This window comes from Solea senegalensis, linkage group LG17 (genome assembly GCF_019176455.1).
Source record: "Solea senegalensis isolate Sse05_10M linkage group LG17, IFAPA_SoseM_1, whole genome shotgun sequence".
NCBI classification, from domain to species: domain Eukaryota; kingdom Metazoa; phylum Chordata; class Actinopteri; order Pleuronectiformes; family Soleidae; genus Solea; species Solea senegalensis.
Genome location: NC_058037.1, coordinates 8,216,745 through 8,242,585, shown reverse-complemented (window position 1 = coordinate 8,242,585; position 25,841 = coordinate 8,216,745). Strand labels below are relative to the sequence as shown.

The 25,841-nt window shown below is 41.5% G+C and overlaps 1 protein-coding gene across 2 annotated transcripts; it reads right to left on the bottom strand.

The window, feature by feature from the left end:
* Positions 1-10,383: 10,383 nt before the first annotated feature.
* On the bottom strand, positions 10,384-25,449 carry med23 (mediator complex subunit 23). 2 transcript variants are annotated; one of them, XM_044049233.1, is made up of 31 exons: positions 25,252-25,449; positions 24,712-24,743; positions 24,400-24,487; positions 24,185-24,309; positions 23,795-23,906; positions 23,481-23,579; positions 23,270-23,371; positions 23,098-23,167; positions 22,894-23,006; positions 22,701-22,796; positions 21,908-21,925; positions 18,279-18,485; positions 17,923-18,066; positions 17,656-17,801; positions 17,324-17,569; positions 17,078-17,220; positions 15,910-16,084; positions 15,583-15,746; positions 15,348-15,472; positions 15,050-15,255; positions 14,669-14,849; positions 14,375-14,545; positions 14,023-14,239; positions 13,751-13,860; positions 13,485-13,611; positions 13,062-13,227; positions 12,865-12,937; positions 12,555-12,769; positions 12,350-12,470; positions 11,304-11,435; positions 10,384-10,897 (listed from the first exon to the last, which is right to left on the bottom strand). In XM_044049233.1, exons 1-31 carry the CDS (start codon positions 25,300-25,302, stop codon positions 10,667-10,669), a joined length of 4,206 nt encoding a protein of 1,401 aa, XP_043905168.1. In that variant the 5' UTR covers positions 25,303-25,449; the 3' UTR covers positions 10,384-10,666. The 2 variants fall into 2 exon arrangements, with proteins under 2 accessions (XP_043905168.1, XP_043905169.1); XM_044049234.1 differs by lacking the exon at positions 21,908-21,925.
* Between the last annotated feature and the right edge of the window lie 392 nt (positions 25,450-25,841).

Sequence of the window (25,841 nt, the reverse complement as noted above, 5' to 3'; positions counted from 1 at the left end):
TGTGGCTTGTTCAACAGATTCAAACAGAAATGTAAAAATACTGGGTGCATGATAAGATTCATTGGCTAACTCAAAATATAGTTTTACAAACAGCAACAACGGATTGATAACCCTGGAGATCAAGACCACTTAAGGATCAAGTTCACCTCATAGACATTCAAATGTTGAACAAATGAACATAACATTAAAAAACAACCCCAATGTTTCCCCATATTAAAAACAACACACAAGCATGAGACCAGTGTCTGCTGGCAGTCTGGCTTCACGTGACAAGAAGACCAGTGTCACTGAGAAAGTCCAGCCTTTTGTACCCAACCCCTTTGAGCTGGACCAATCAGCTCCCAGGATCCTCCATGCACATGTGCAACTCATCATCAACCTAACAATCATGCACACCTGCAGTCCATCACACACTCACTCACTCACTCACAGAGAGAGAAAGAAAGAAATAAAGAAAGGGGAACTGGCCTGTAACGCTTAACTTTCACCGACTTTAAGTGTCTAATATCAAAATATATATATCAAAATAGTGTTTAATATCAAAATATTTCCCTTAAAACATTTGCTCCATTGCTTTAGTTAAAACAAGGGTAACTGCATGTCCAGTTGTATACATATATATACATTTATATAGATATATATGTATGTTTATGCAGAGAGAGACAGATTATACACTTAAAATGATTTGTTGTTTACTTACCGACTGACTGACTGACATGTTACTACAGATTTACAGTCACTTTACAGCTCAAGTTTTTGTTTTTTCTCCCACAGCCTTGAGCTGTGAAAGGTTGCCGTCACATCACTGCCGCCTGACAAATTGCAGTACCATGTTTTTAATTACCTCAATAAACACCTGCTGTGAGGTGAGTGTAACAGTCTGATTTAAGTGAATGCTTTGGGAAGAAATACATAAAAAACCTATTTGATTGTATCTGGATAGTAACTGTGGGAATAGGAGCTGCATTGTAAAAAAAAAAAGTGTGGTAAAACATTGAGCTGTTTGCACATCACATGAGTCATTCACCCTTTCATGTTTTCCCATACAGCAGCAGAGATGGATTAATGTTACCTCATATGCTGAAAAGGTGTACATCAATACAGTGGATGCATATAAACATAGAACATACAGAGTTGTTTTCTCAGTGGAGACAAGCAAGGTTTCAATCAACATCACGATTTCAGGTCAGGTTTGCAAATATAATAACATGGCAGCCTGGTAATGCTCATCACAGACACTTGTGCAGCAATACATTCCCTCGCTCTAACCCTAACCTTTACCCTAAACCCTTTTCTAACCCTAAAACCAAGTCTTCACCCTCAAAAAGCCATTTTAAGGGGTGACAGAACCTAAACCTTTTCCTAAAATGTCCTCACTTCCTTTATGGTTTATCCGTTTTTTGGTTTTTGCTCTGAAAGATACAGCAAGGTTTCTCGTTGACCTAATTCTAAACCTAATCCTAAAGTCTTACAACTGTAAAAGCCCTTTAAAATGTTCACACTTACCCTCATATCCTATGGTTTATACATATTTTTTGGCTCTCACAAGTATATATATACATAGGTACACACAGAGAGACATGCTAAACGGTGTAATTAAGCATTAATGCCCTGCTAATACATTCACTTTATTAGGTACAGCTGTTCAACTACTTGAGCTAATGAGCTAATCACATCAACTGTCCAGACTTTTACCAAACTCAAGACAAATCGTACGGGTCCTGATGATTAGTAGTTAGACAACAAAAGAGCTTTGATGACAAACTGCACAGACTGGAGGTTATCTTAATCATAATATCTATCACATATAACAATACATAAAGTAATAGTTTTACCTGCTGGAAACAACTTAATGCATTTAAGCATGAAGACATCAAGATGACCTGCATTAGCATGAAGAAAGGTGAGTTCGGGGACTTTGAACGAGGCTTGGATGGATGAAAAACTGCTGATCTACTGGGATTGTCATGCACAACCATCTCTAGGCTCAATAAAAAAGAAAATATCCCAGTGATTTGAAGCAATCTTAGCGGAAATGCTTTGTTGATGCCTGAGGTAAAGGAAAATAACCAGAGTGGTTGAAGATTATATGAAGGCAACAGTAATTCCAATAACCACATGTCACGACTAGGGTATGAAGAAGACCGTCTCTGAATGCAGAGCACTTTGAACCTTGAAGCAGATGAGCTACAGCAACAGAACAATCCTCGGCAGACACTTTGTGAGGTTCACATAATAACTGTCTGAGTGCATAAACCTGGATATTGGCAGCAGCATTCCTTTTATTGAACTGGATTTCCATACAGCTTTGGGAAAAGCCTGTTTTTGAAGCAGGTGTGTATGTGAGTGTGTGTGGGCAGGAGACTGCGAGGGAGTTAGATTATTTGCCATTTTACGCCATACTAAGGATGTGAGGTTGCTCTCAATGACGACTGCTTCTCTGTACGTTGGTGACGTGCAAAATGTAACCAGCCTATTACACAACGAGCGCTGGCATTGACTCCAGCTGCACTCTCAACCCTGACAGCATAGGCTGTATCGACTCTGTCTGTTTACACTGCCATCTTCTTCACTCGTTAGCTGTGAGCGACTGGACATGCTTGAGTTGAGTTGAAGACGTTTCAACACTCATCCAAGAGGCGTCTTCAGGTCTAACGACTAACTACTGGGAAGAACCACCAGGAATTTATTTAACCAAGTAGACTCTGCCTCTCAGGTGACCCCCTAACGAGAAGCTGAGAGGGTTGAGCGATCTGCAACGACTCTCTAGACCGCTATCAGCCTCAGGGGTTAAATACCTAGTCCTTCCCACTAGATAGTCAGAACTGAAGAAGCCTTCAACTCAACTCAAGCGAACTACTGTAGAAGATTATGACCTGGAAGACTGAGAATGGACATTACACAGTTCACAGTGCATTATAAATCCATGGGGATCAAGTAATATACAACCGACTGAATACAAGTGACACTCCTTTCAGCTTTTCACATGTATGTTGGGGTCAGGCCCTACGTTCCCACATTTCTAAGGATTATTTTTTTCACAGAAAACGTTTGAAAAATACGCTTACAATGCAGAATTTGTGCAACATCGCCGGGCAGTCCGAGGAGAAGGCGATAGACCACCAACACCAGCGTTTCAGTCGATCTGTTCAACAATGCAGAGAGCCAGGTCTGAGGCGATGCCAGAGATCCCAGCCACTGTGGATGAAGTGGAGGTCACAGGCTCATGGGCCGGAGACCTTTTTTTTGCTACGTGCTGACAATGATTGGGGCATACTGGTGTATGCAGCAAATAAGAATCTGACCCTGCTGCAACAATGCAGAACAACTTACATGGATGCCACCATTAGGAGTTGCCCTCGACCATACAGACATCGTTTTACCATATTGGGAAACCATCATGGCTTTGTACTGCCTCTTGTTCATGTGGTTATGGAACAGAGAACCATTGGACACGACAGGCAAGTACTCCAAGTGGCCATTCGACGAGTAACACACCATAATTGGCTGTCTTCAGGGCTGGAAACGAGCCACAGTTGGAGGTTGTCATTTTCATTTCAACCAAACCCTATGAAGGAAGATCCAAGAGCTCGGACCTTCCACTTGCTCTGGTTCAGATGAACGTAGGGCCTAATTTTGAAAAAACTCAGAAATGTGGGAACATAGGGCATACTCCCTGTATGTTAACAGCCAGAGTGGACACAGATACAGATACAGTGCAGTATCCAGACATCTTAGGGGTTTCTGATAAACCCTCGTCCTGCTCCAAATAATGGTTATAAATCGCTAAGCGACAAGTGGAATGCATTGGCTCTGGGTTCCCATTACTCCGTCTTCTATGCTCAGGTATGCTATGGCTGCGATCTCTTGGCATCCTCTCCTGTTTGCTTGTCTCCCGGATCCCGGAGCACAACAGCTGTCTTCACTTTTTGTGAATACAATCGCAAAAAGAGACGAGCCGCCCGACACAGCGCCTGCTACATATTGTTTGGCATAAAGTCGAAGTTGTGAAAGACTTTTGAATGCATTGTTTTCGTGTACCAATAAAAGTCAGCGATGAATTTCTGTGAACAAATGGATTTTTGTGTCTGGAGTGTGGATTCATACTCATAGATCTTTCCCTGCAGGCAAACGCATATCTGTAAACATTTGTTACATTATAAGTAACTCAGGGGTGTGTTTTCTTTCCCTCACTGATCAATACACAATTCATTCTCTACTGAACACAAGGACCTGATGACATCAGGTCCTGCCAGCGTGAGTCACTAAATCAACCAGCACTTAAATCTTCAGTAAGAGCAGAGTGGTTTCCTTTTTGTTCCTGAAAGCAGCGTTGACTCTAATGCATCATGCAGCTGTTGTTCATAAATAATCTGATCTTCTGAGTCAACCTGACCTTTTGTGGAAAGTACGCACGCTAAAGCACGGCGACCAGTCAGAGATCAGAGTGAAGCGCGTACTAACTGCACCAGTTTCAACATTTTCTAATTAAGACCCTTAGCACTTAATGGAGGGATTAAAGCATATGTTAAAAAATACTGACTCACAAGAACAGATTAAAGGGATATATCGAACTTCGGTTTTAGTTAATTAACTACAAATTGAATTTATTTAACTCAGTTAATTGATTTTCCAGCCTGAGGGCAGCCTGGCGTTAATGGCAGTAAAACATTAGCATCATTTTGCAGACTTAAACGTGTGTGAAATAACCAATTCAGTGTTGATAATCCAACAGTGGCAGACGAATAATTAAGATAAAAGTTTTTATACTTTACCAGGTGATGTTCGTGATGTTGCCTGGAAGCTCAGCAAAACCCGACACTTTCCTTTAATGTAAAATATTATATATTAAGTGTTTTTCTGTGGGTGACCGTCGGACTGTGTCGTCACACATAAGGGAAATCATTCTTGTAATTTTGTGCAGCATTCAAAAGTGAGCACCCTCATTTGTATTACCTAACCCTAACCCAAAACCAGTTCTAACACTATCCCTAAAACCAGGTCTTTAACCCTGGAAAAGATTCCCAGAGAGAGATTCCCAAATTATCCTGGTTTTATATGATTTTTGGTTCTCACAACGCAACAAAAACAAGAACACACACCAACTTACATCAGATATAAGCTGCTTGTCTAACTGTTGACTCCAAAGCCACAAATAGGAGTTCACTTTTAGATGTTTCCCCTGCTCCAGCACACCTGATTCAGATGCCTTCATCTGAATCAGGTGTGCTGGAGCAGGGCAAACATCTAAAAACATGCAGGGAACCTACCGTGTTACTTTATTGTGTCCGTTGTTGCTTTGATGACATTATTCTATGTGTTCTGTTCCTATCCTTGTACAATATCCTTTCATAAGTAAACAAAAGTAAAAAAATACAAAAAATTCAATACATGTAGGGCATGTACCTTCTCTGATCAGACAAACACACCCCACTCACGCTGTGAAATGTTATTCATCGATTCTCCAACTGGAGACTGAAGTCGGTGTCACTTTGTAAACCCCGACATCTATTGAAGGAAAAAAGCAACTTAACATGGCACACACACGCACACACAGATTTGGGGATTTTGCAATTTTGGTGTTAACAAGCAATAAAACTTCCCAACCAAGGCAGTAGCAGACCAGCAGATTCCATGTCCCAGGAGCTTAAATACTGATTTTCTGTGTCCAGTCACAAAAAGCTGTCTAATGTGAGTTAAAGCAGAAAATAAGGAAGAGAAAGATTTTATTAGGTGACCCTTTGTTTTTTTTGTTTAAAGTGACAGAAGTCCATTTGTCTTTGTGTGTCCACTATGGTAGCCATTGAGAGCTAGTGTCCAGAGGAGTGCACAGAGTGAACCAGGTAACAGTGAGTCACAGAGGATGTTGTTTTCACTGACGAAGATGAGAACGTTGTCCACACCCTTCATCACAACAATTTCACTTCACCACCTGCCCACACACACACACACACACACACACACACACGCTTCAAAGTGAATTTAAAATGGTGCAGTCACAGAAATGAGTCACCAGCTCTTACATGAGTGAGGACTTTTTGTATCTGCTGAGTAATAACAGGAAATAATACAACATCGATGATTACTCATTACCGTGTTCTTCCAAAATAAAGCTTTTCCCGCAGAGTCGTCCTTTACATTTAGAATTTCGGATATTAACATTTTTTTTATTTGTTAAAACATTGAAACTAGTTGTTTTTTTTTCGTATGTCTGCACAAAATGATGAGCATTTGTAAAACAGGAGCTGTAATCAGCTGGAAACAACACCGCGCTGCTGGCAATCAGCAGCGGCCACAGCTGCAGCTGTGCACTGAAATGATAGATGTTACTCTCTGATTTGCATATGCAGAGTTTGCACATATATGCAGTCACGACACAGGGGTGACTCGGAATTCTGGACCCACAGCATATTTGACTGAACTTCTTCAACAACCTGTATCTGTTTTTCCTCACAGGTTTGAAGTGGATGCAGACTCAGCTGGCAAACACTATACTCTTGTGCAACAATCAGTCCGTCAACTTTTGTTCAAGTCGCTGTGAGCTCTGTCACACTCATCACATGTGGCTCCACAATTCTGCAGCCTATATTTATCTCTGTCTCTCCCGTGAACCTTTTAAGGGTCACAAGAGGGGCAATCTCAGCTGTCAATGAGTGAGAGGCAAAGAAAGCCTTATCTTCACTAAAAGTAAAATAATAGAACTATTATTCTGATTTTCATACGTGTTATTACATTTAATTCTCAACAGGAAAGAAGAGCTTCATGACCAAGCCAGTTTCATCCTTTATTGACATCTAATACAGAGATAAGAGATGTTGGATGAAGGATCATGCTGAGTCACAGAGGCTACATGTACAGAATATAGATTTTCTCACTGGTAGCTTTTGTGTGTGTCCACGTAGCTTATGGATTTTCCCTTAAAAAGAGCAAAGTGTGTTTGTGACCCATCATCTGGTCAGGGATTTAGTGGGAAATCTCAGCTGAACGATAAGTGATTATTTCACCTGAAGGATTTTTGAAAAAAAGTTAATGTGTAAGTGAAGAATCTGGTGACACCTTTCCTTTTCTAAAGAAAAACCTGACATACCCTCTTTGTCCCATTCCATCTGTTTCTGTCCTCCACAGTAATCCAAATTACTGTGCAGCAAATGACAATTACGTCTGTAATTGCTTCCTGTTTGGCACCACTCTACTCTAATAATGCATCCTTCAAACACACACACACACACACATAGCTCATCTACTGGCCTATGCCAGGGAATGTGATCTTAACTCGATTGTGACTCTGATGCCAGTGCAACAATCATCCGGCAGCCGGGAAACACCTCGTCTTGTCACTTTCTGTCAATTAGTGCTCTGCATTTCTTTTCTTGTCCTCATCCGTCCACCTGCTTTGCCTCCTGTCAAAGAAAGTGAGACTGTCAGCTCACATTCAGAGTGAGAGGGTCACCAGATCCTTCGCTCGCTCTCTGTCTCTCTCTCAGAGACAAAGTCAGAAGCGAACAAATGCTGGGGACACTCATTTAACCCAGATGCACCTGGTTACCATGGCAACCGCCGATGAGGAAATGGAGTGTTCGGTCTGTGTTCGTCTCAGAGCTTCTCATTTAGCAATAATTGAATGTGAAGGAGGAAGAATGGAGGCGAGACTAAGTGTGCAAACTGTCTGTGGATTCAGTGTGTGTGTGTGTGGGATTACCTTAAAGGGACATATTAAAGACTAAAGATGGAGACAAAGGAAACAAACAATCGCTCTCATACAAGTAACTTTTCACAATTGTAAATGATATGAACATAGTTCACTGTTTCCAGTCATTTTTATTACTTCTATATAAAAAATAGAGTAATTGAAGTTGCAGAAAAGACTAGTTTTGACAAATGATGACGTGAAATAAAATGTCAAGACTGGATAATTCCTGAGTCAAGACTCTGGGCTGGTGTGACATCCGAAAAAGAAAAGAACATTTCTGTAGCATCGTATCGTTAAGTGGCAAAGGTAACAGTATTCAAAAAGCAAAATCCAGCACAGAGAAGGAGACAACAAAGGATCAACAAAGGGAATGCACTGATGTGAAGAAAGAAACGATTGAGCACAAGAGAAAGCCACAACCAAAAGTGAGGATAATGAGGTCGAGCAGGAAGTAAAGTTACTAGAAACAAAACAAGAATAAATCAGGAAAAGACACAGTAAAGGTCAAAATGTAAATCAAGAAAGACACACAATAAAAAACCTGTTTCACAAATTAAAGTCAGAACAAGTTGACACTGTCACACATTAACCTGTGTCAAAAACGTCTAAACTGCTTAACATCATATGTGTGTTACATACCATTCACTCCTTCAAGGTGAATAACTGTCCTACATTTTCAATGTTATTACTGATACCTTCAATAATCCTTCCAGTGTGTCACTTTGACAGGAGAATCACAGGTGCAATCAATCCGTTTAATGATGGCTGGGTTCCATTTAGCTGCTTCAGTTTTAAGAGTCGTGTCAGTTCACTGTCACACTGCCCTTTAATCAGTGACACCTGTGCTTTTCCCTGCTAAAACATGTCAAAATGACCCATTCACCGATGATTAAGTGTGCACAAGTGTTTACTGACATCCTCTTTTCGAAACAAGCAGAACAAAACAATTGAGTTTTACGGAGTATAACTGAATTCTAGATTCTAGAATCGATGCTCGATGACACATTGGCTCTGGAAACCAGCCCATCCACAGCTCCTGACCCTCCGTGCGGGAACTAAATTTAGAGCCGTGCTTCCCACGCGGCACGAGCAGAGCTGAGACAGACGCGCACATATGTAACTGCAGCTTTACATGAGCGCACAACCCCTACATGTCGTCACGTTACATTAAGTTTAACAGGGCGACGCAGAGGCCCGACCTGACCTACATCCAGGACCTGACAGAGATCATGCGGTGACTCGCGCTGACACGGAAGGAAATAATAGGGTTAAGGGCCGAGCACAGATGGTGTCACTTGTGATGTGATTATGTCACAGTTGACCTTGCAAAGGTGAAACTTTAATGAAGAGAAATGACATAAACCGCACTCATTATGTCTCTCTGTGAGGCCGCTGTCTTGTGAAGACACAAGAAAGGATTAAGCGGAATTTGCAAAATGGGAATCACAAGAGATGCTCGGGCCTCTGATGTAATTAAGTATTGGCTTACTGTTCATGTCATTTTCTTACAGATGACCTGGCGGAGATGTAATTTAATTGAGTGTGGATGAGTGGCAATGATTGATTGTGGGTCTTAACCTCGTTTTTCTTCAACGTAAACACCGGGGGTCTCAACAGGACTCCAACGCCGTGCCGAGGGGGAATAAGGTCACTCTTTTCAGGAAGGGGATGATGGAGGCCTTTATGACTGATAGTGTTGACGATTACAGGGCAGCGCCTGCTGAAAACTTCATTTATGCTGCCCCCCAGTGGTTTAACCCTGATGCAGGCGTGCACTGTGCGAGTGTGTCAGTGTGTCACTGGTGGGTGTGGTCACGCATGGTCATGACAGAAGCTGACTTGCCTGCAGGGCATCATTTAAACCCTTCATTGATTCTGCAAGATGAAACAGACTTCATGTTTTTTATTTTATTTTAACTCTTTAGAGACTTTTCTTACATAATACAAAGTGTATTGTCTGCAGAGAAGCAGCTACTTCAATAAAACACTGCACATGGCAGAATGAGACTGCAAAACACCATTGTCACTTCAATCCCCCGGTGAACACCCAACAGCACCATTTTAATTATAACCAGAATTTGCTGACCCAACAAATATACCCATAGGATTTGGAATCGAGTTTTGCTCTCACGAGTTAATTGCAATATGTCAAATGGCAAAAATCCCAGACCCAGATCCCTGCCAACATGTTAAGTATTCTTGGTAATTAAATCTGTCTGTTAGGGTTGATTTTGAAAGTTTCATTTGACAGATTTAGAAAAATAATCTGATGAGGCCGACAGAGTCTCTCTCTCTCTAATGCTTAAGATATAAAATGTATGGGTGAGAGGAGGAAACTGAAGGCAAGCAGGGAAATGTTGGACTCCCCCTCCTGGTGTGAGGCACAGTGTTCTCAGAAACTGTGTCGTCTCGGTCACACCCTGCTTGCATGTGACTCACCAAAAGAAAAAGTGTTTGTCTAAAGAGTGTGTGTGTGTGAGAGCGAGGAAGGTTAGCCAACACGGTAATCTCTGCAGACATAAAACAGCCTTCAGTTATCAAGGTAAAACTAAGTGTTTTACAAAAGGAAAGAAAACACAAGCCAACCCGCGTTTTTGAAATGTCTTCAAATGGAAGAAAGAAGTATAAAAGCTGAAATACCGAAATCTTTTTTTAATGAAGTAGTAATGAAAACATACATTATAAAAATGACTGCAAAAAGAAAAACAATAATAAAAAAAATACATTATGATGATAATAACAACGCTGTTTCCTTACAGTATGTCACTACTAGACAGGGGTTATCTAAATATATATATATCAGTCCATCTGACTTCTTTTAAAGTTTAAAAATGTATTAACTGACTGACTGTGTAGTAGTTTGGACTGCATTCATCCATGCTTCAGTTTTCAGGACACACAAGCAGCTCTAAAGGTCACGTGCTCATGATCTAGGTCCACGGCCGCGACAGTTTCTGCATTTCCCCCTTCGGCCGCCTACATGGGCGTGTGCGCGTGCTGCGCGGTGGAGGGCGAGGCGGCGGCAGAGGACGACGACAGCGACGTGGGCGGGGGCTGAGGGGTGGAGGAGGAGGGAGGGGCGGACGTGGAGGTGGAGGCGGCGGCGGCGGCTGCGGCTGACGACGAAGTCTCCGCAAGGCTGCTGTGCGTGATGAAGCGCAGTCGCAGCTTCATGGCCGGGCGTAAAGTCATGATGATTTTCTCAACCTAGAGAGAGAGAGAAAGGACACGGATGTTGACAGAAGGGTCGTGTGATGACATAGGGAGACAAATAGTGATGACACACATCGCAGTCATCTGTGTAGATTTAAGAACTAAAATACCCTTAATGATGAAATAAATATAAAGTTTTAGCCTCAGACTACCAGTCAATCTACTGTTTTACTTGTCTTTAAGAAGCTGAGTCAAGGTTTGACACTGCTATGTGCAGTCACTGTGTTGTATGTGGCGGAAAAACATTGAGATACAAGTTCACAGACGTATCATTACTGGAAAACTTCATTTATAGTATTCTTAGAACAGCTGTTCCTCGTTCAGTTCAGAAAACATGACATGAAAGCCATGAAAACCTGTCTCTCTATTTAAATACAAAAAGATCTGTACTGAAGCTTACCTGCTCCTTCACACTGTCTCCAGTGTACATGTATTTAATGTGGTAAAGGAAGTCACAGATGGGGTCCATGTAGCTGAGGTGTTGGCAGTGCTGGTCGACTGCCTGCAGCATCTCATAGAAGGCCACGCCGATCTGAGACACACACAAACACAAAACAAATACACAACCAGAAAAATTAAGCCCTTGAAATCACATCAAATGGAACAATAAAATGCAGTTTTATGTTAGTAGTCGACTCCTTGTCTAAAAATATAGATTCAGGTTTCATTTAGAAGTGAATAATAAACAAGATTTGCTTTTACACTTGACCGTGGAAACCTTTGACGTTTCAGTTGACTCCTCCACCATGTACGTGTGAATATTGATTTACTTTTACTGTGGATGTGGGTGCATTGTGTCCTCTGGCCCCAAGAATCCACACTTCTGTTAAAAGCCTTGGCTTTCAATTTCAAATTCTGTTGTTAAGTCAAGCTTTTTTCAACTCAAGGTGAAGGCCTATCTCCCTCGCAAGGTCCTAGAGACAGTAATCCATGCTTTTATAACATCTCGGCTGGATTACTGTAATTCTCTGTATGTTGGTGGAGACCAGTCATCTGTCCAGTGTCTCCAGCTGGTCCACAACGCTGCCCGTTTAACAGGGATAAAAAGAAGAGAGACAACATCACACCTATGTTGCACTCTCTCCACTGGCTTCCTATTCATTTTAGGATTGATTTAAAAATTTTATTGGTGGTTTTCGAAGCGTTTCTTTTTCTTCATGCTCCACCCTGAGCTCTGAGGTCTAATAACAGGCCCACCTCTTCTCCTTGGCCTTCACTTCAGCATAAAAATACTCAACCCAGACACTTCCATAAAGTTTTTACCACTTACTATTCTTTTTTAGTTTTACCCACAATTCACTACTATTCTATTATGTCACTATTTACTGTTTTACTTGTATTTATATGGATTTTCTGTTTTATATTTATTATGTTGCTGTGCCGTTTAATCTGTAAAGCACTAGAAATAAAGTTGAAAAAAAGAATCATCAACAGTCGTGTGTGCACCTCCAACATGCATCTCGTCCTCTCCTGCTGGAAGCGCTGCAGGAACGGTCCGACCAGGTGATAGACGTAGAGTAGCTGGAATTCTGTCTGGACGATGGGCTTCAGAGTCTCTGATAAGAATCTACACACAAAAACAGACACATTTATGATGACAATCAAAAATAACGCATTGGGTTGGAAAGCATTGGAAGGAAGACGGTCTTACTTGGGAATCAGAGACATCTGTCCAATGGATGAGTGGTGCCAGACGGCGTGTGCCAACGCAAGCACGTAACTGCAGTACATTTCACTGTAGCTCTGGTGGCAGGCTGTGAAATCCAGCAGGGCGAAGGGATAACCAGCCCACTGGGTCTCTGATGTCAGTGCCGGAGAGCCGAGCACAGACACAATGCGGTCATGGAGAACGATCCAGTATGGCTCCTGAGAGAGTAGAGCAGAGGTGGCAAACAAACGTGAATACAGTTTGTGAAATACTAAGCCCTGACTGTTAAGATCTTTGCGCACGTTTTCCTCACAGGAAGTGCAGTGATCACAAGGCCAATGGCGTTCATCCAAGCTGTGATGTTCTCTCTGGGAACCAGTGGCTGGCTAAAAGGTCAAAGAAGAAGTTGCTATGTTAATAAATAATTTAAACACACACAATAGTATTTACGACAACTCTCAAAGCTGCTACCTGTTTAAGGAGGACATGCTCTTCTTTGTCTAATCATACCTCTTCAACACAACGTTGAGCAGAGCATTGCCAACATCCTTTCCCGGCACAGCCAGAGCCATCAGCTCCACACAGGTGACGTGCAGAGCGTGGGCTGCAGGGTTGGGGAACTCGTTGAACCTCCAGTCACAGTTGGGGAAAGGACCTGGTGACTTTCCCGCCATGGGTACGAAAGAGTTAAGGGTAAAAAGGCAGCGACACAGACGTGTTACCCATTCTCTGGATGCAACACTGTTCCCTAACAACACGTGAGCTCCATTTTATTTAGGCAACATTTCTAATGTAATGAATTAACTGACACAAAAACAATTACTGTGCCAGAACATAGTAAATAAATTATTCAGGGACCCCAGAGGTCAGTGATGAAGTTACAGAAACAGTGAGAGAGCCATCTACCCGTAGGCTTAGATTAATGAAGGATATTGTCGACCAGGCGTCCAATCAGCTTGCAGTAGTAGGTGTCATCAGGGATCCACACGTTGTCCTCTCTGGCGTTCATACCACACTTCAGATAGGTCTCACTAAGGCACCAGCCTGGTGTACGGTTGTCCTACAAAAAACACCTGTGTAAAGCAAACTGCTGCCAGTAACAACAAATAATGTCATGTATGAAGTGAGACGACGACGACGACGACGACAACGACAACGACAGCGAAACGGGACATGTTCACTTGGTTCTTGTGACATACTTTTAGAGAAGACATGATGGCGTGCACCAGCTTTCTCTTCAGGTTGGTTCTGTCTCTCAAGTGTCGTTCATAGTAGTGAAGCGTGTTGTACAGGTACGTGACAGGGCGGTCTGCACACAAACACAACATTAAACAAAGATCAGATTACAGACTCTTCTTCCTTCTCCAGTATTACCTGGTATTGTTATTTCTTTTAACAGTAAAATCAACCATCTCTGCCTTTTATGTACATAGCACTATATTTGTATTTCTATATTGACAGCATGATTCACCATGGAACTTGTACAGCCCTCCCAGATGATCCAGCAGTGTTTCTAGCGACTTGGACACAGGAAGAAGCTCCAGGAAGCGGTGAATGACGATGTCAAAGACGGGCAGGAAGCGCAAACACACGTTGCCAAAGTAGATTGGCAGATACTGAGGCTGGAGCTGCATGGGGGGGTTGACTTGGTCTGCAAGACCCTCAAAGTACAACTTCTCTGGGTATTTCTGGCAAGAAAAAAACAAAACACCTTTTAAATGAAGGCTACATCATTTTAAATTTCATGTTCTCAAATCACATTTGTCTTTCATTCCCATTAAGTGACATTTCATTTCACAGTGTGACTCTGTGACATGTGGTACCTTGTGGTAGCTCATGTGTTTGTTGTGCCAGTCGCTCTGTAGCCAGTGCTCCGGGGAGTTCTCCTTGACAAAATCGTTGACTCGGTTTCTGAAATCGTTGGGTTTCAGCAGTAGCAGCTGGATTATGAAGTAGCAAACCTGAGCCTCGTTGCCCTCATGGCTACGCATCGCCTACAGGAGGAAAAGATGAGCAGCAGATGGTCCATGTTTACCAGGAATGTAAATCAAAGCATCTTATATGTTAGTGTTGTAAACTCAAGATGTTTTTTTTTCTATTTTTCAGTTTGTTCTTACCAAACAGAGAATGAGTCTGTCCAGTGTGACTATGTTGTATTTCCAGACCATGTCATTGAGAATTTCAATGCACTTGTTCAGCTGCTGTCCGCCGGCTGAAGTCGAGAACTCATAGACAAGGAAGTCTGCAAATGTGCGCACGTGAGCCACAAGGGCACGAGCCCCAATTCGCTCCAAAACCCTGAGGGACACACAGTCAGGATAAAGTTGTACGTTGTAATTAGCATGCAGTGCAGGCAGAGGTCAGGTTCTAATGATTCAGGCTATTCAAATTGAAGCAAAGCTAGCACATTTGGGGCTTTTTGGGCACAAGCAGGCATCGTGGAAACACTGCTAAATGTCTCAAGTGATGTTTCTTTGAAAATGCATCAAAAATCCCACCTGAAGCCTATCTGGTTGATGTGATCCGTCTCCAGCAGCATCTTCCACAGCAGACAGAGGAAGAGTGGGGGAGAGCCCTGCATGGAGAAGTGGGTGATGATGTCATTCTCATTGGCCATAGATTTCCACTTCCTGTACTCCTCTTCCACGTTTTTCTTCAGGTTAAAACGAGACTCCTGAGGGACATTGTTTTGCTTGAAGAACGCCTGAAGGAAAGAAAGGGGTTGGAGTCGTTATAGCGTGGTTAAAATTAAATTACTGTTAGAATTTGTCCACATCCAAATGACCATATATGCACCTGCAGTGGAGCAGGGAAGCAGGACAGAGTGTGTGAAGCCCAGTTATGAGGTGTGAAGTTCATGATGGTCTGGAGAATGTCTTTACACCAAGTCCCGTGGATGGAGTCAGACCCTGTGAAAAAATCTGCATACAGACACAAAGTGACAATTAAACATACAAATATCCGGCAAAAATCAAATTTAACAGCAACATTAAAGAAAGTGCAAAAGAACAAAAAAAAAGAGACGAGCTACCAGTGACGTGTGTGGCTCTGGCCAAGGTGAGGATCAGGGCTCGGTTCAGTTCCTCGGACTCAGCTGACAAAACTGTCTTTGGATCATTTAGGAAGCGAGTAAACTGTGGTTGAACTTCTGAACTCCCCAACGCTGTGATCAGGCGCAGAGCTGTACTCTCAACACTGAATACAAATAAAGAGACAATCAAAGACACCATCTTTTGTCTTTTTCAATCACAGTTCAGTTCAACCATACAGAATAAAAAGTATTTTTATGTGAACAATCTGTAGTAGAGATGTGAATGGAAGCAACTTGCGTTTGTGTGTGTGTGTGTGTGTGCATTACCACAGATGCAGCTGATTCTGGTTGGTCAGGGCTACGGCAGCCAGACTGTGCAGATGACTCAGTAGCTGGACCCTGTAGTGCGGCTGGATGTGGTGCATTCTGTAGCTGAACATCTCCAGGAGAGTGTGAAGGATTCCCCACGCGTGACACTTAAACACGTTGGGTAACAACTGGCCTGGACGGGAGGGGAGAGCTGTTTAGCTGGATGCTTCAGAATTTCTTTAACAATGTGTATTTTTAATTTAATTTCTCATGCAGAGACATATTATGTTTGAATTTGCCACAGATCCACAAAACCACCCTGTGGCCAAAATGGCATCTATCAAAGTACCAATGAGCTTGGACATACTAGACACTGACAATGTGCAGGTGCATAAAAGACAGATTCCTTTCTCATGGTAGGATTAGAGAGGAGATTGAGCGTCTCTCTGCTGAGAGATTACCTGGTTGTCTTTTGAAATGCCTTTCGTCACATTCACACACATACATTTGTATACTGACCCTACTCTTTGTGACGGTGATGGAAAAACACTAAATGAACAAAGGGGTGGTTACACTGACAGGTCGCCAGTCTATCACCGGGCCAACACACAGAGACAACCAACCCTTCACTCTCACATTCATACCTACAGTCAGTTTAGAGTGAACATGAAAACTCCACACAGAACCAGGTCGCAAACCCAGACACAGACTTCCTGCTGTGGGGCAACAGTGCTAGTGCTACTCCAGGATGTTACTTTAATAATAATAAAAAACACTTCCCCTTAAAAACACATTGGACAAAGAAGAGTATTGTTTAAGAACTGACTCTACAGTATAAACAGTATCAGTAGAGTTGCAGTACAACACATCCACATGTACAAGCTTTTTGTGCAGAACCCTGTGACAATTAAATACAACTATTATCATTTTAGCAACAAAGACATGAGTATAATTTTATCTCCAATTCATGCTGCTCCAAATATGTATAACATCCATCAAGTGCTTGCTTCCAATAAAATTATGTTGTGTGTTTCGGTGCTATACAAATAAAATTTGATTAGATTTTTTTATTGAACGTTGTCTGATGGTGATATTTGATCAAATATTACACTTTGTGATTTCTGCATCTGACATAAATTAAACTTTGGGCACATTAGGTATTTCCAGTGAACTGAAATGTACTCACTAATGAATCCTTTGATGCCCAGTGACTCGATCTCCATGTAGACCAACAGTCTGCTGTATGTTTCTACCAGTGCCGGCGCCAGGGCATTGCTGGATTTGGCATGAGCCAACTTTATCACCCGTGTGGCAATGCTGTGGATTAGACTGGAGAGAGGCAGACTGAGACTTACGAAAAGGTAAACAGCGACATTATTTAAATAGTCTTTCAAAACAGTGTCACCGTCCTACCTGCTCCATTTGTTCCTACCTCATTTTTGCGTGTACTGTGAGTGAATCCAGCAGGTTCATAGGCAGTGGTGTTACAGAACCTGACGCCACACAGTTGGTGCCAGGCAGGTTGATCCTCATAGATCCATTACCATAGATGGTCTCTACTAGGACACCCATAGGCAGAGTGAAGCACTCAGAGTTTGTGCTATAGGCGTTACACAGCAGGGCGATCTTGTAGTCGGACATGCCAAGAGTTTTGTTACGCAGCGACTGCTGGAGAAACCTGACAGAGAGGAGGGACTCAGGTCGGGTCATCAAGCTACACAGGAGGTCTGTATTATTTCACTCATTATTAGGTACATTACATACTCGTGGTGTAGCTTCAGAGAGTGCGGTATGGGTATCTGTAGTTTGGAATTGTCGCTCTGAGCTTTGCGATTGAGGTGGATCCAGATGCAGGTCATGGCAAATGAATGAGTTGACTGAGGCTTGTTAATGTCAGGAACAGGGATGCACTGAGGAGACAGGGAGAAAAAATGCAGATAGATCTGATGGTACTTTTTTTATAAAAGGTGAGTCACAAGGAGACTCTCACACAAAACATTAATGATCACATTATTTCCTCTAAATATGCACCTCTTTTTCTGGGTAAAGCAGGTCAAAGAGTTTCATAACAGGCAGGAAGTCAGCCAAGGCGTTCTTCTGAATGCTTCCTGATATGAACTGCAGCAGGACCCACATCAGGTGATCCCTCCCTTTAATCAAACCTCTACCTGCAAGCTGCAAAAAAGAGATTAGTTGATTCAATCAAAACACAACAAACACAATATCTTTTTACCATATCATCTGCAATCTCCAATAATATTATTAATGACTGATACTACATATTTTTACCTGTATTTCTCAGGAATTTAGAGATGACAGAAATTTCAAGTTATTCAACTTATTTAATATTTTCAGTGTTAATGATATGCATTAATAACCAGATGTACCTTTTGATGTAATGACAGAACCATATGCGGGAAGCTTGCAAACTGAAACAAAACAAAGAAGATGAGCTGGGAAGAGAGGTGCTGCCACAGCAGTTGGCTCGTTCCTCCGATGTCGGCGTCAAAGTGTTCCTCTTTCTCTGAGCGCTCCATGGCGTACACCACCAGGTCCACCAGCTGCTCCTCGAGCACTGGGCAACGCTGCTTATGCTGGCGGAGGAGGAGGATTTTAAGGATGAAGAATATTGTGGGCAGGGGAGAGAGAGGAGGTTAAATAGAGAAGGGAGGAAAGACACCCAAGAAGACAAAAAGAAGAGTGAAGAAAGCCAGAGATAAAAGGTGGGGAGAAGAAAGGAAGAAAGACAGAGGGAGGGAGAGAACGAGAAGGAAGGTCATCATCAATATACTTCATAAACAACATGTAATCTTAACAGATGCTCAAGCAATTGCTCAAAATTGTACCAGAAAAATGTTTCCTCATCCCTGGCATGCAGGACTGAATCTCTATCCTGTCTCTGTCAGCTGGGTAAACCATGTTAATCCCCATTTACCTTTCTATTTGTGTTGCTGTTCTCATAATGTTATGAGGGAGCACTCACACATCTCCAGTTAATTGCCATATAGTAACAAGTATCTAGCAATAATCAAATCAGAACAAGTGAACCAATCACAAAGGAAATTTCAAGTTCATGCAGGAAAATGTGAAAGCTGAAATTACACTGGTTTTAGTTATCCTTCAGTTGGTTTTGGTTGTCCTATGGAATAATATGCTTTTGTCATGATTCCATTGCATCCCAATACTTGGGTCATACAGTATTGTGCAAAAGACAAAGGCCACCATTAAATGTGTTGTTTTAGCAATGCCATAATGACTATATCCAGAAAATAGGGGAAAAATGCATGCAGTTTTAAAACAGCTTCTACAGGAGCTCGACTTATTGACAGCTTACTAATATGAGACTAACTTTTAGTCACATCATTCTAATCCAAATGCCTATTATCACAGACTTTGAAAGGCATAAAAACAACACCGCTGGTGGTGCCCTGAGACTTTTTCCACAGTACTCTATATAGATATGGTATCAATGACTTATTGTGGGAGTGGAATTATGACTTATTTCGAATTGCCATGTAGATACAATTAGTTTCCATACACAGTAGAACCTGCATGATGAGGGTGGGCATCTGCTCAGAACTAGGAAGTGGACTTTTCAACAAAAGAAAGACGGGGAGAAAAGAAAGAGGAAGAATCACTAGAAAATCAGAATAATCGCTAGAAACAAGGGAAGATGAGGATTTTTAGTGAGGGGAGGGCAGGTTAATGAGCTATTAATGTCTTAAAGCCATGTAGTTCAGTGAATGCAGTCCATGACGTAGGCTAACTACATTTTCCTGCCTAGGAAATGAAGTTAGCACACCATGTGGAAGACTGTGTCAACATGGCACTATTGCACCAACATGGCATGGCCCCATCAATTGTTGAATTTCCTGATGAAAATCTGACTTCACCCAGGAGTGACAGAGCAGGAGTGAGGATCTCTGCACTGTGGGACCCAGCAGAGTCATGTTCAGAAAACTAAGACACAGAGCATAGCAAGGGACTGAACAGCACAACACTGAGCATTACAATATGGAACCGAACAGCACAGCACAGCACAGCACAGCACTAAACACCAAACTGAACCAAACAGTGCAATACATTCCTGCATGCAGGCTAAAGGGTTTGAGAGAGGTGGGAGGTGGTGTAGTGGAGAAGAAGATGAGGAGGAGCTGTGAGGCTGTGAGTCTTCTCATCACTTCTCATCTCCTGCCCCCAAAACACAAACACTCACACAGAAGGAGAGAGAAGGCCAGAGAGAGAAATAGAGAGGGGTCCAAAAAAGAAATCAACCACAAGCTGCTTTACCTATAATCGTCCAAACACCAGTGTCCTTATCAGGCTGAGGGCCTGGTCTATAATCCCACCTATCATGTACCTACATCCCAAACACTGGATTTTCTTAACTCATCTGCATCCTTAACAAGCACAATTTCTACCATGGATTATTTTTGCAAATAATTTCCAGTGAGGCAATAATTGTAATAACTACACTTCTTATGAAACAAATAAAAATGGCATCTGTAAATACCTTGGTATGTCTTATTAACCAACTCAAAAAACGTGTATACTTGTGTTATAATAATATAAATGTGTTATACTTTAGATAAAGCTCAACTATTAAAACAATACAAATAAATCAAACAAACCATTGTGAACAAAGACTGTGAAATACACTCCCACTAGAAGTTTCGATTTTGAAAAAATGTTGCTCTACCTGATCATGTAACACTGAGTAAGTCACTGACATGAGCTCTAGTATGGGCATTTGTGTCAATGTTTTATCTCATTCATAAGAGGAACCTGTACGACTAGAATTAAGAAAAAAAGATGCAAACAACTCTTTGTTGTCTTTCATTAATGCGCATCATTAACCAGTGAACATCATGCAACACAAGTCAGAGTTCACTCGTCCAGTCAGACAGTGAATCAGAGTCACTCATCAGCAGACCTGAACAAATCACTACAAACACACACATACATCAAAAGACAGTGGCGCGACAGTCATTTTGATGACCCACCAACTGTGGACTTCACTTCAACTCAGCACAGTTCACTGCAAATAAAAACCATCACCAAACCAACCTTAATAACACAATTATCAACAATTTGACGTATTGACTTGTAGACGTTTACTACGTGATTACATGACACATATCGTCTTACTGCCTGAGTCAACACTACTTAGTCCAAAACTGTGAGTTTTGCCCAGGTCAATGGAACAGAGAGTGGCAGCACTGGGTCAAACATGAGAGGAGGACCTAACCTAACAACAGGCACAGACCAGACTACATCCATACATGCAGTGCAGCAGGACTTGAAATGTCAACAGCAGGGTTTAAAAAAAAAAAGAAGAAAGAAGGGTAGTCCGATTACTAGACGGGCACATAGAGTACGTGTATACCATGGCTGGGACTCCTACACATAGCCAATACACTGACAGCCAAGAGACGATTCAAACGTCATCCGTGTCAGGCAGCTTGATTTATCATTACAGGGTTATAAAATCTATTTTAATGTGTTAAAAAAATATTTTCATTCACAAAACCCCTGCGCTGTTACAGGCCTAGGGGTGACAACTTGTTATGCCAAAAATATAAATCAACATAGTGATAATGAATATTCATTATGACCATCTGTAGCCTCAATTAATACATTTTATAAGGCTGCATACAAAATGTGACTCGACACAATTTACATGCTGCCAATTCATCCAAGATTATTGTTCCATGAAGAACCTGCATATACATCAATCTACCTGCTGTTTCCTACCCTTCATGCATTATCTACCCGTCTTTCTGTGTACCTGTTCAGTATTTTTCTGTCCACATCTGTCTCTCTCTATACTCAGTATATCTCTATGAAGCCCTGCTGTGACCATTTCAAGCTCTGTGACATTTCCCTTTACTCATTTCAAATTTTCTTTTTCATTTTCTTTGTCTGCTTTCCCATTTCTAGGCTTCTAAAAAGCCAAGTGTCCAATGGTTGGGTTAGTCAATAGGTCAGGTGACCACGAAGAGGAACAATGACATACCTGGGCAATGTTCAGAGTCTAGAGAGCGCATGGCAGAGAGACAGACAAAGACAACACAACCAGAGGACAAAAGAGAGGGAAATAAAGACAAAAGGAGAAAGAAACAGAGAAGGAAAAACGGAGAGACAGAGAGAAAAAGTGGTGACTAAGGAGCTAAGTTGTTCACGATCTGTTCAGCACAGTTGGCTTCAACTCAGCCAGTTCAAGCATACAAACTGGATTTTTGTTTTGGTGGTTAAAATACGTACAAAAATCCAATATACTGCATTGATGAATGCTTTGTCTTAACAGCACACTCTATAGACACACCGCGTCAAAGGCTGTGCTCAGGGGCTGAGTTGAAACTGTATGAACCCAACAAGGCAAACTAACACCAGTGCATGTGGGTAAAACACACATCATTGGTTTGCATAACATATGGTTTTATACACAGTGACTGTGTTACCAGGGCAACAAGTGTAGAGAGTGGTTGAGGGGTGGACAAAGTTGGAAGAAGGGGAGAAATAAAAAAGAATGATACGAAAAACTGGGTAAAGATAAAACAAAAAAAATAGAAACAGGAGGACAAAATAAAGAATTAACTAATATACAAACAGGATGATAAACAACACAAAGGAGCACTAAAGAAGAGACAAAATTCAAAAAAGAAGCTGAAGCAGAGAGTGTGGGTTTGTAAACATGATAACAAAAAAGGTAAGAGTCAATACAGAGAATGAAAGAAGAATCGTGACAGCAGGTGGAGGTCAGGGTATACTGTGTTAGCAATGGAGCAGAGGTAGAAGGAGAGTTTTACCTGCTTGTTCAGTCCCAACATATTGCACACCATCTCTCTCGAGTACGGCTGTTCTAGCACATAGCGCAGCAAGACTGTCTGTGGCTCAAACAGGTCCTAAATCCATTAAAAGTAAACAAACACACACATTCAAATTGTGACCATTTCTGGGAAAATGTGCATAGGTGTGTGTGGTGTTTAAAGATTATGTTACCTTGTCATAAGGCAGCATTCCTTTCAGGGGAAAGTGAAGAGTAGTGGGGTCTAATTTCCAGGAGTTGCAGATGGCTCCACTGTTATTCACTACAGGTAACAGGCTGCATCGCCCTGTTACAAACAATCATACAACAAATGCCCAAGAGAAACTACATAGGTTTGTATTTGTGTGTCTTTAAGGTTGGTTGTGTGCGTTTCTTACCACAGATAGAGTTGATTCTCGCTGTGGGTCTGAAACTGTCCACGAAGTCTGATATCAAACTGCCTAGAAGCTACACACAGGATGGGCAAAACATGCAACAAGAGGGAAAAAGTGTTACATACACAAATACATGTACACACATATACTCAACTGACAAGAAATACACACTTACCCAGTGTGTCAGCTGACCCTCTGGATACAGTTTTCTGATTTCTGTGATGGCAAAGTAGGCTGGCAGGAGACAGGCGTTTCTGTCTAGAATATACTCTACAACCTTAAATAAAAACAAACATTCACAGAGAATAAAACATGAAACAAGTCATTAAGTATGACAACAAATTCCAATAATTTAACATAAAAGTAAAGAACTGAATGACAAGTACCTCTCTTGCAGCCAAAAGCTGCTGGACTATGGCTGAACTGACAGTGGTAGGAATGGTTTGAATTTTATCCAGAACAGGTTTCAGCAGGTCCCGGACACCCTGAATCAGAAACACAAACATATACCTACACATGTGACAGCAGAAGATGAATCCTGAAGAAATGTTCTCTACAACGATGCAAGTGATGTTTGCAATAAAAACACAAATAGACAAATAGAAATTGTATTTTTCATGTTCATCCTTGAGCTTGTTTATGACTTGTCTCAGCTGTACAAGCATGTGCGAGTGTGTCTATGCAAGTGTCTGTTACTGACCTTGTAGTCCACACCACCAATGATCTTGCGGATGAGTTTGAACGTTAATGCCCACAACTGAGTCCTCTCCCACTCCAAGCTATCTGAGCTTATCAGAGCTACACACACCATCCTTTGAATGAATGAAAACATTCATCAGATTAGGGATTAATTCATTAGTTAAAAATAAAAAATAAACAATAAACAAAACAAACAATACAAACCATAACAAATGCACAAGATACAAAGAAACAGGTTACAATGCAATTGATGTCACAGAGAAAAAGCATTGTTAACAGATGTCTTAGACAGATGCTAAACTTGGTATATCTGTCAAGCCCTGTATGTTAATAGATTTGTGTGTGTATTGTATGTATCTATCTGCATTGTTGAATGTGAGTGCATGTGTACCTTGGTGGTAACAGGCTGGTCTCCACAGCCATCGCAAGACAGTCATAGAGAAAGGAGATTCTCTTAGGACTGTGTTGACTGTGAATAAACCGCACTATCCACTGTACGCACTGTTCATGAGACTCCTGCAGAGAGACAGGGACAATGTTAAAAAAAATCTGGTTAATCAATCATCCTCTGAGCAAATTAGTGTCTGTTCCTCTTTGAGCAGAGACCTGTGGCAGTGTTCCCCAGTATTGTCTGAAGGCCCCGAGACAACTGATCAGTTTAGTCCTCTCATCCTCAGGAGTGTCCATAAACATCCTAAACCACCACAAAGCAGTACATTTAGCCAATGTATTTACTGCACAAGCATGAGAAAATAATGAAGGCAATTATTGTACATTTTCTGTCATTAGTGTACGTCCTCCTGAAACATAAAATCAGAACAGCAAAAACTAACTGCTATCTTCAACAAGCAAAAATTGGTTAGAAGGAAACGATAAGTCAGTGTTAGGAGGAGTGTGTATGTGTGTGAGCCATTTTACCCAGCAAAGGCCTCTTCTATCATCTCCGTTTTCTGAAAGAAGGAGGAGAAAACAACTTCAACAAAAGAAAAACTTCATTGGGAAAACAAAAAAATTAATCAGCACCTTTCTCCCTTATACACAGAGTCCACATAGAGTTCAGTTGACAGCTCTTGCAGCAACGCAATACATTATTTATAACCGGTGTTCGCGAGAGTAGTGTCAAGCTCAGGTACATGTATTTGACGGGAGAATGTCTGAGCAAAAACAAAATGCAATAAATTAATTTCAGGCATTACGGGCTATTTTAAAAATGTGTAATCAGTGAAAGAATTCTCGAAGCTTCATTGTTGTGAAATATCAATATAATATAATCTCAGATGCTACAGCCTTAGCTAGCGGGATAACGTTATTGCAAGTAGAGGCAAATTATGTCCCCATATTTTGGTGAATATTATTTATTTGCAAAGATAACCATAGGACAATGACAAGGGGCTAACGCTGTATGTGGTGCTAACAAGTGCTAGCTTTCAGAACCAGTTTATGGACGTGCACAATTACCACCACATCTTCAAAGATGCTCTGGAGCTGCGTCTCCATAGAAAGCGCCATGTCTGCGTCAAAATAGGGTAAATTATTAGCGATGCATCATACACATAAAAAAAACAACCCAGTTACTCCTTCCATAAAGCGAACACACTCCTCTCAAAGAGCTAACTGCTAACGGCGCCGTGAGACGTGCAACACCCAAAACAATCCGGATTCACATTAGTACAGATACAGAAGGTGCACAGTTCCGCTTCATTCGGTCATCGTTATGTGAAAATTGGCCACTGTGGTTATTGTGAATGGTGGTTTTAATATCGATAGAATAAAAAAGTTAAATACTATTATGAATATGCATTTACTTTCAGGAATCGGTTTATCGCTGATCTGTGTGACCTATAGTATGTGAAATATATTGCAGTGATAGACAGTGGCCAGTAGATGCCGCTGTGGATGACATATGTCAGACAAGTTTTAGTTTAGGTCACAAATATTTTGAATTTGCTGCAGAATGAACTTGCATGCATCATCAAACTGTTGTATAACGAGTTGTTTTGTGTTTGTTTAAAAGAAATAGGCCACAGTCCGTCTTTTATATTATATAA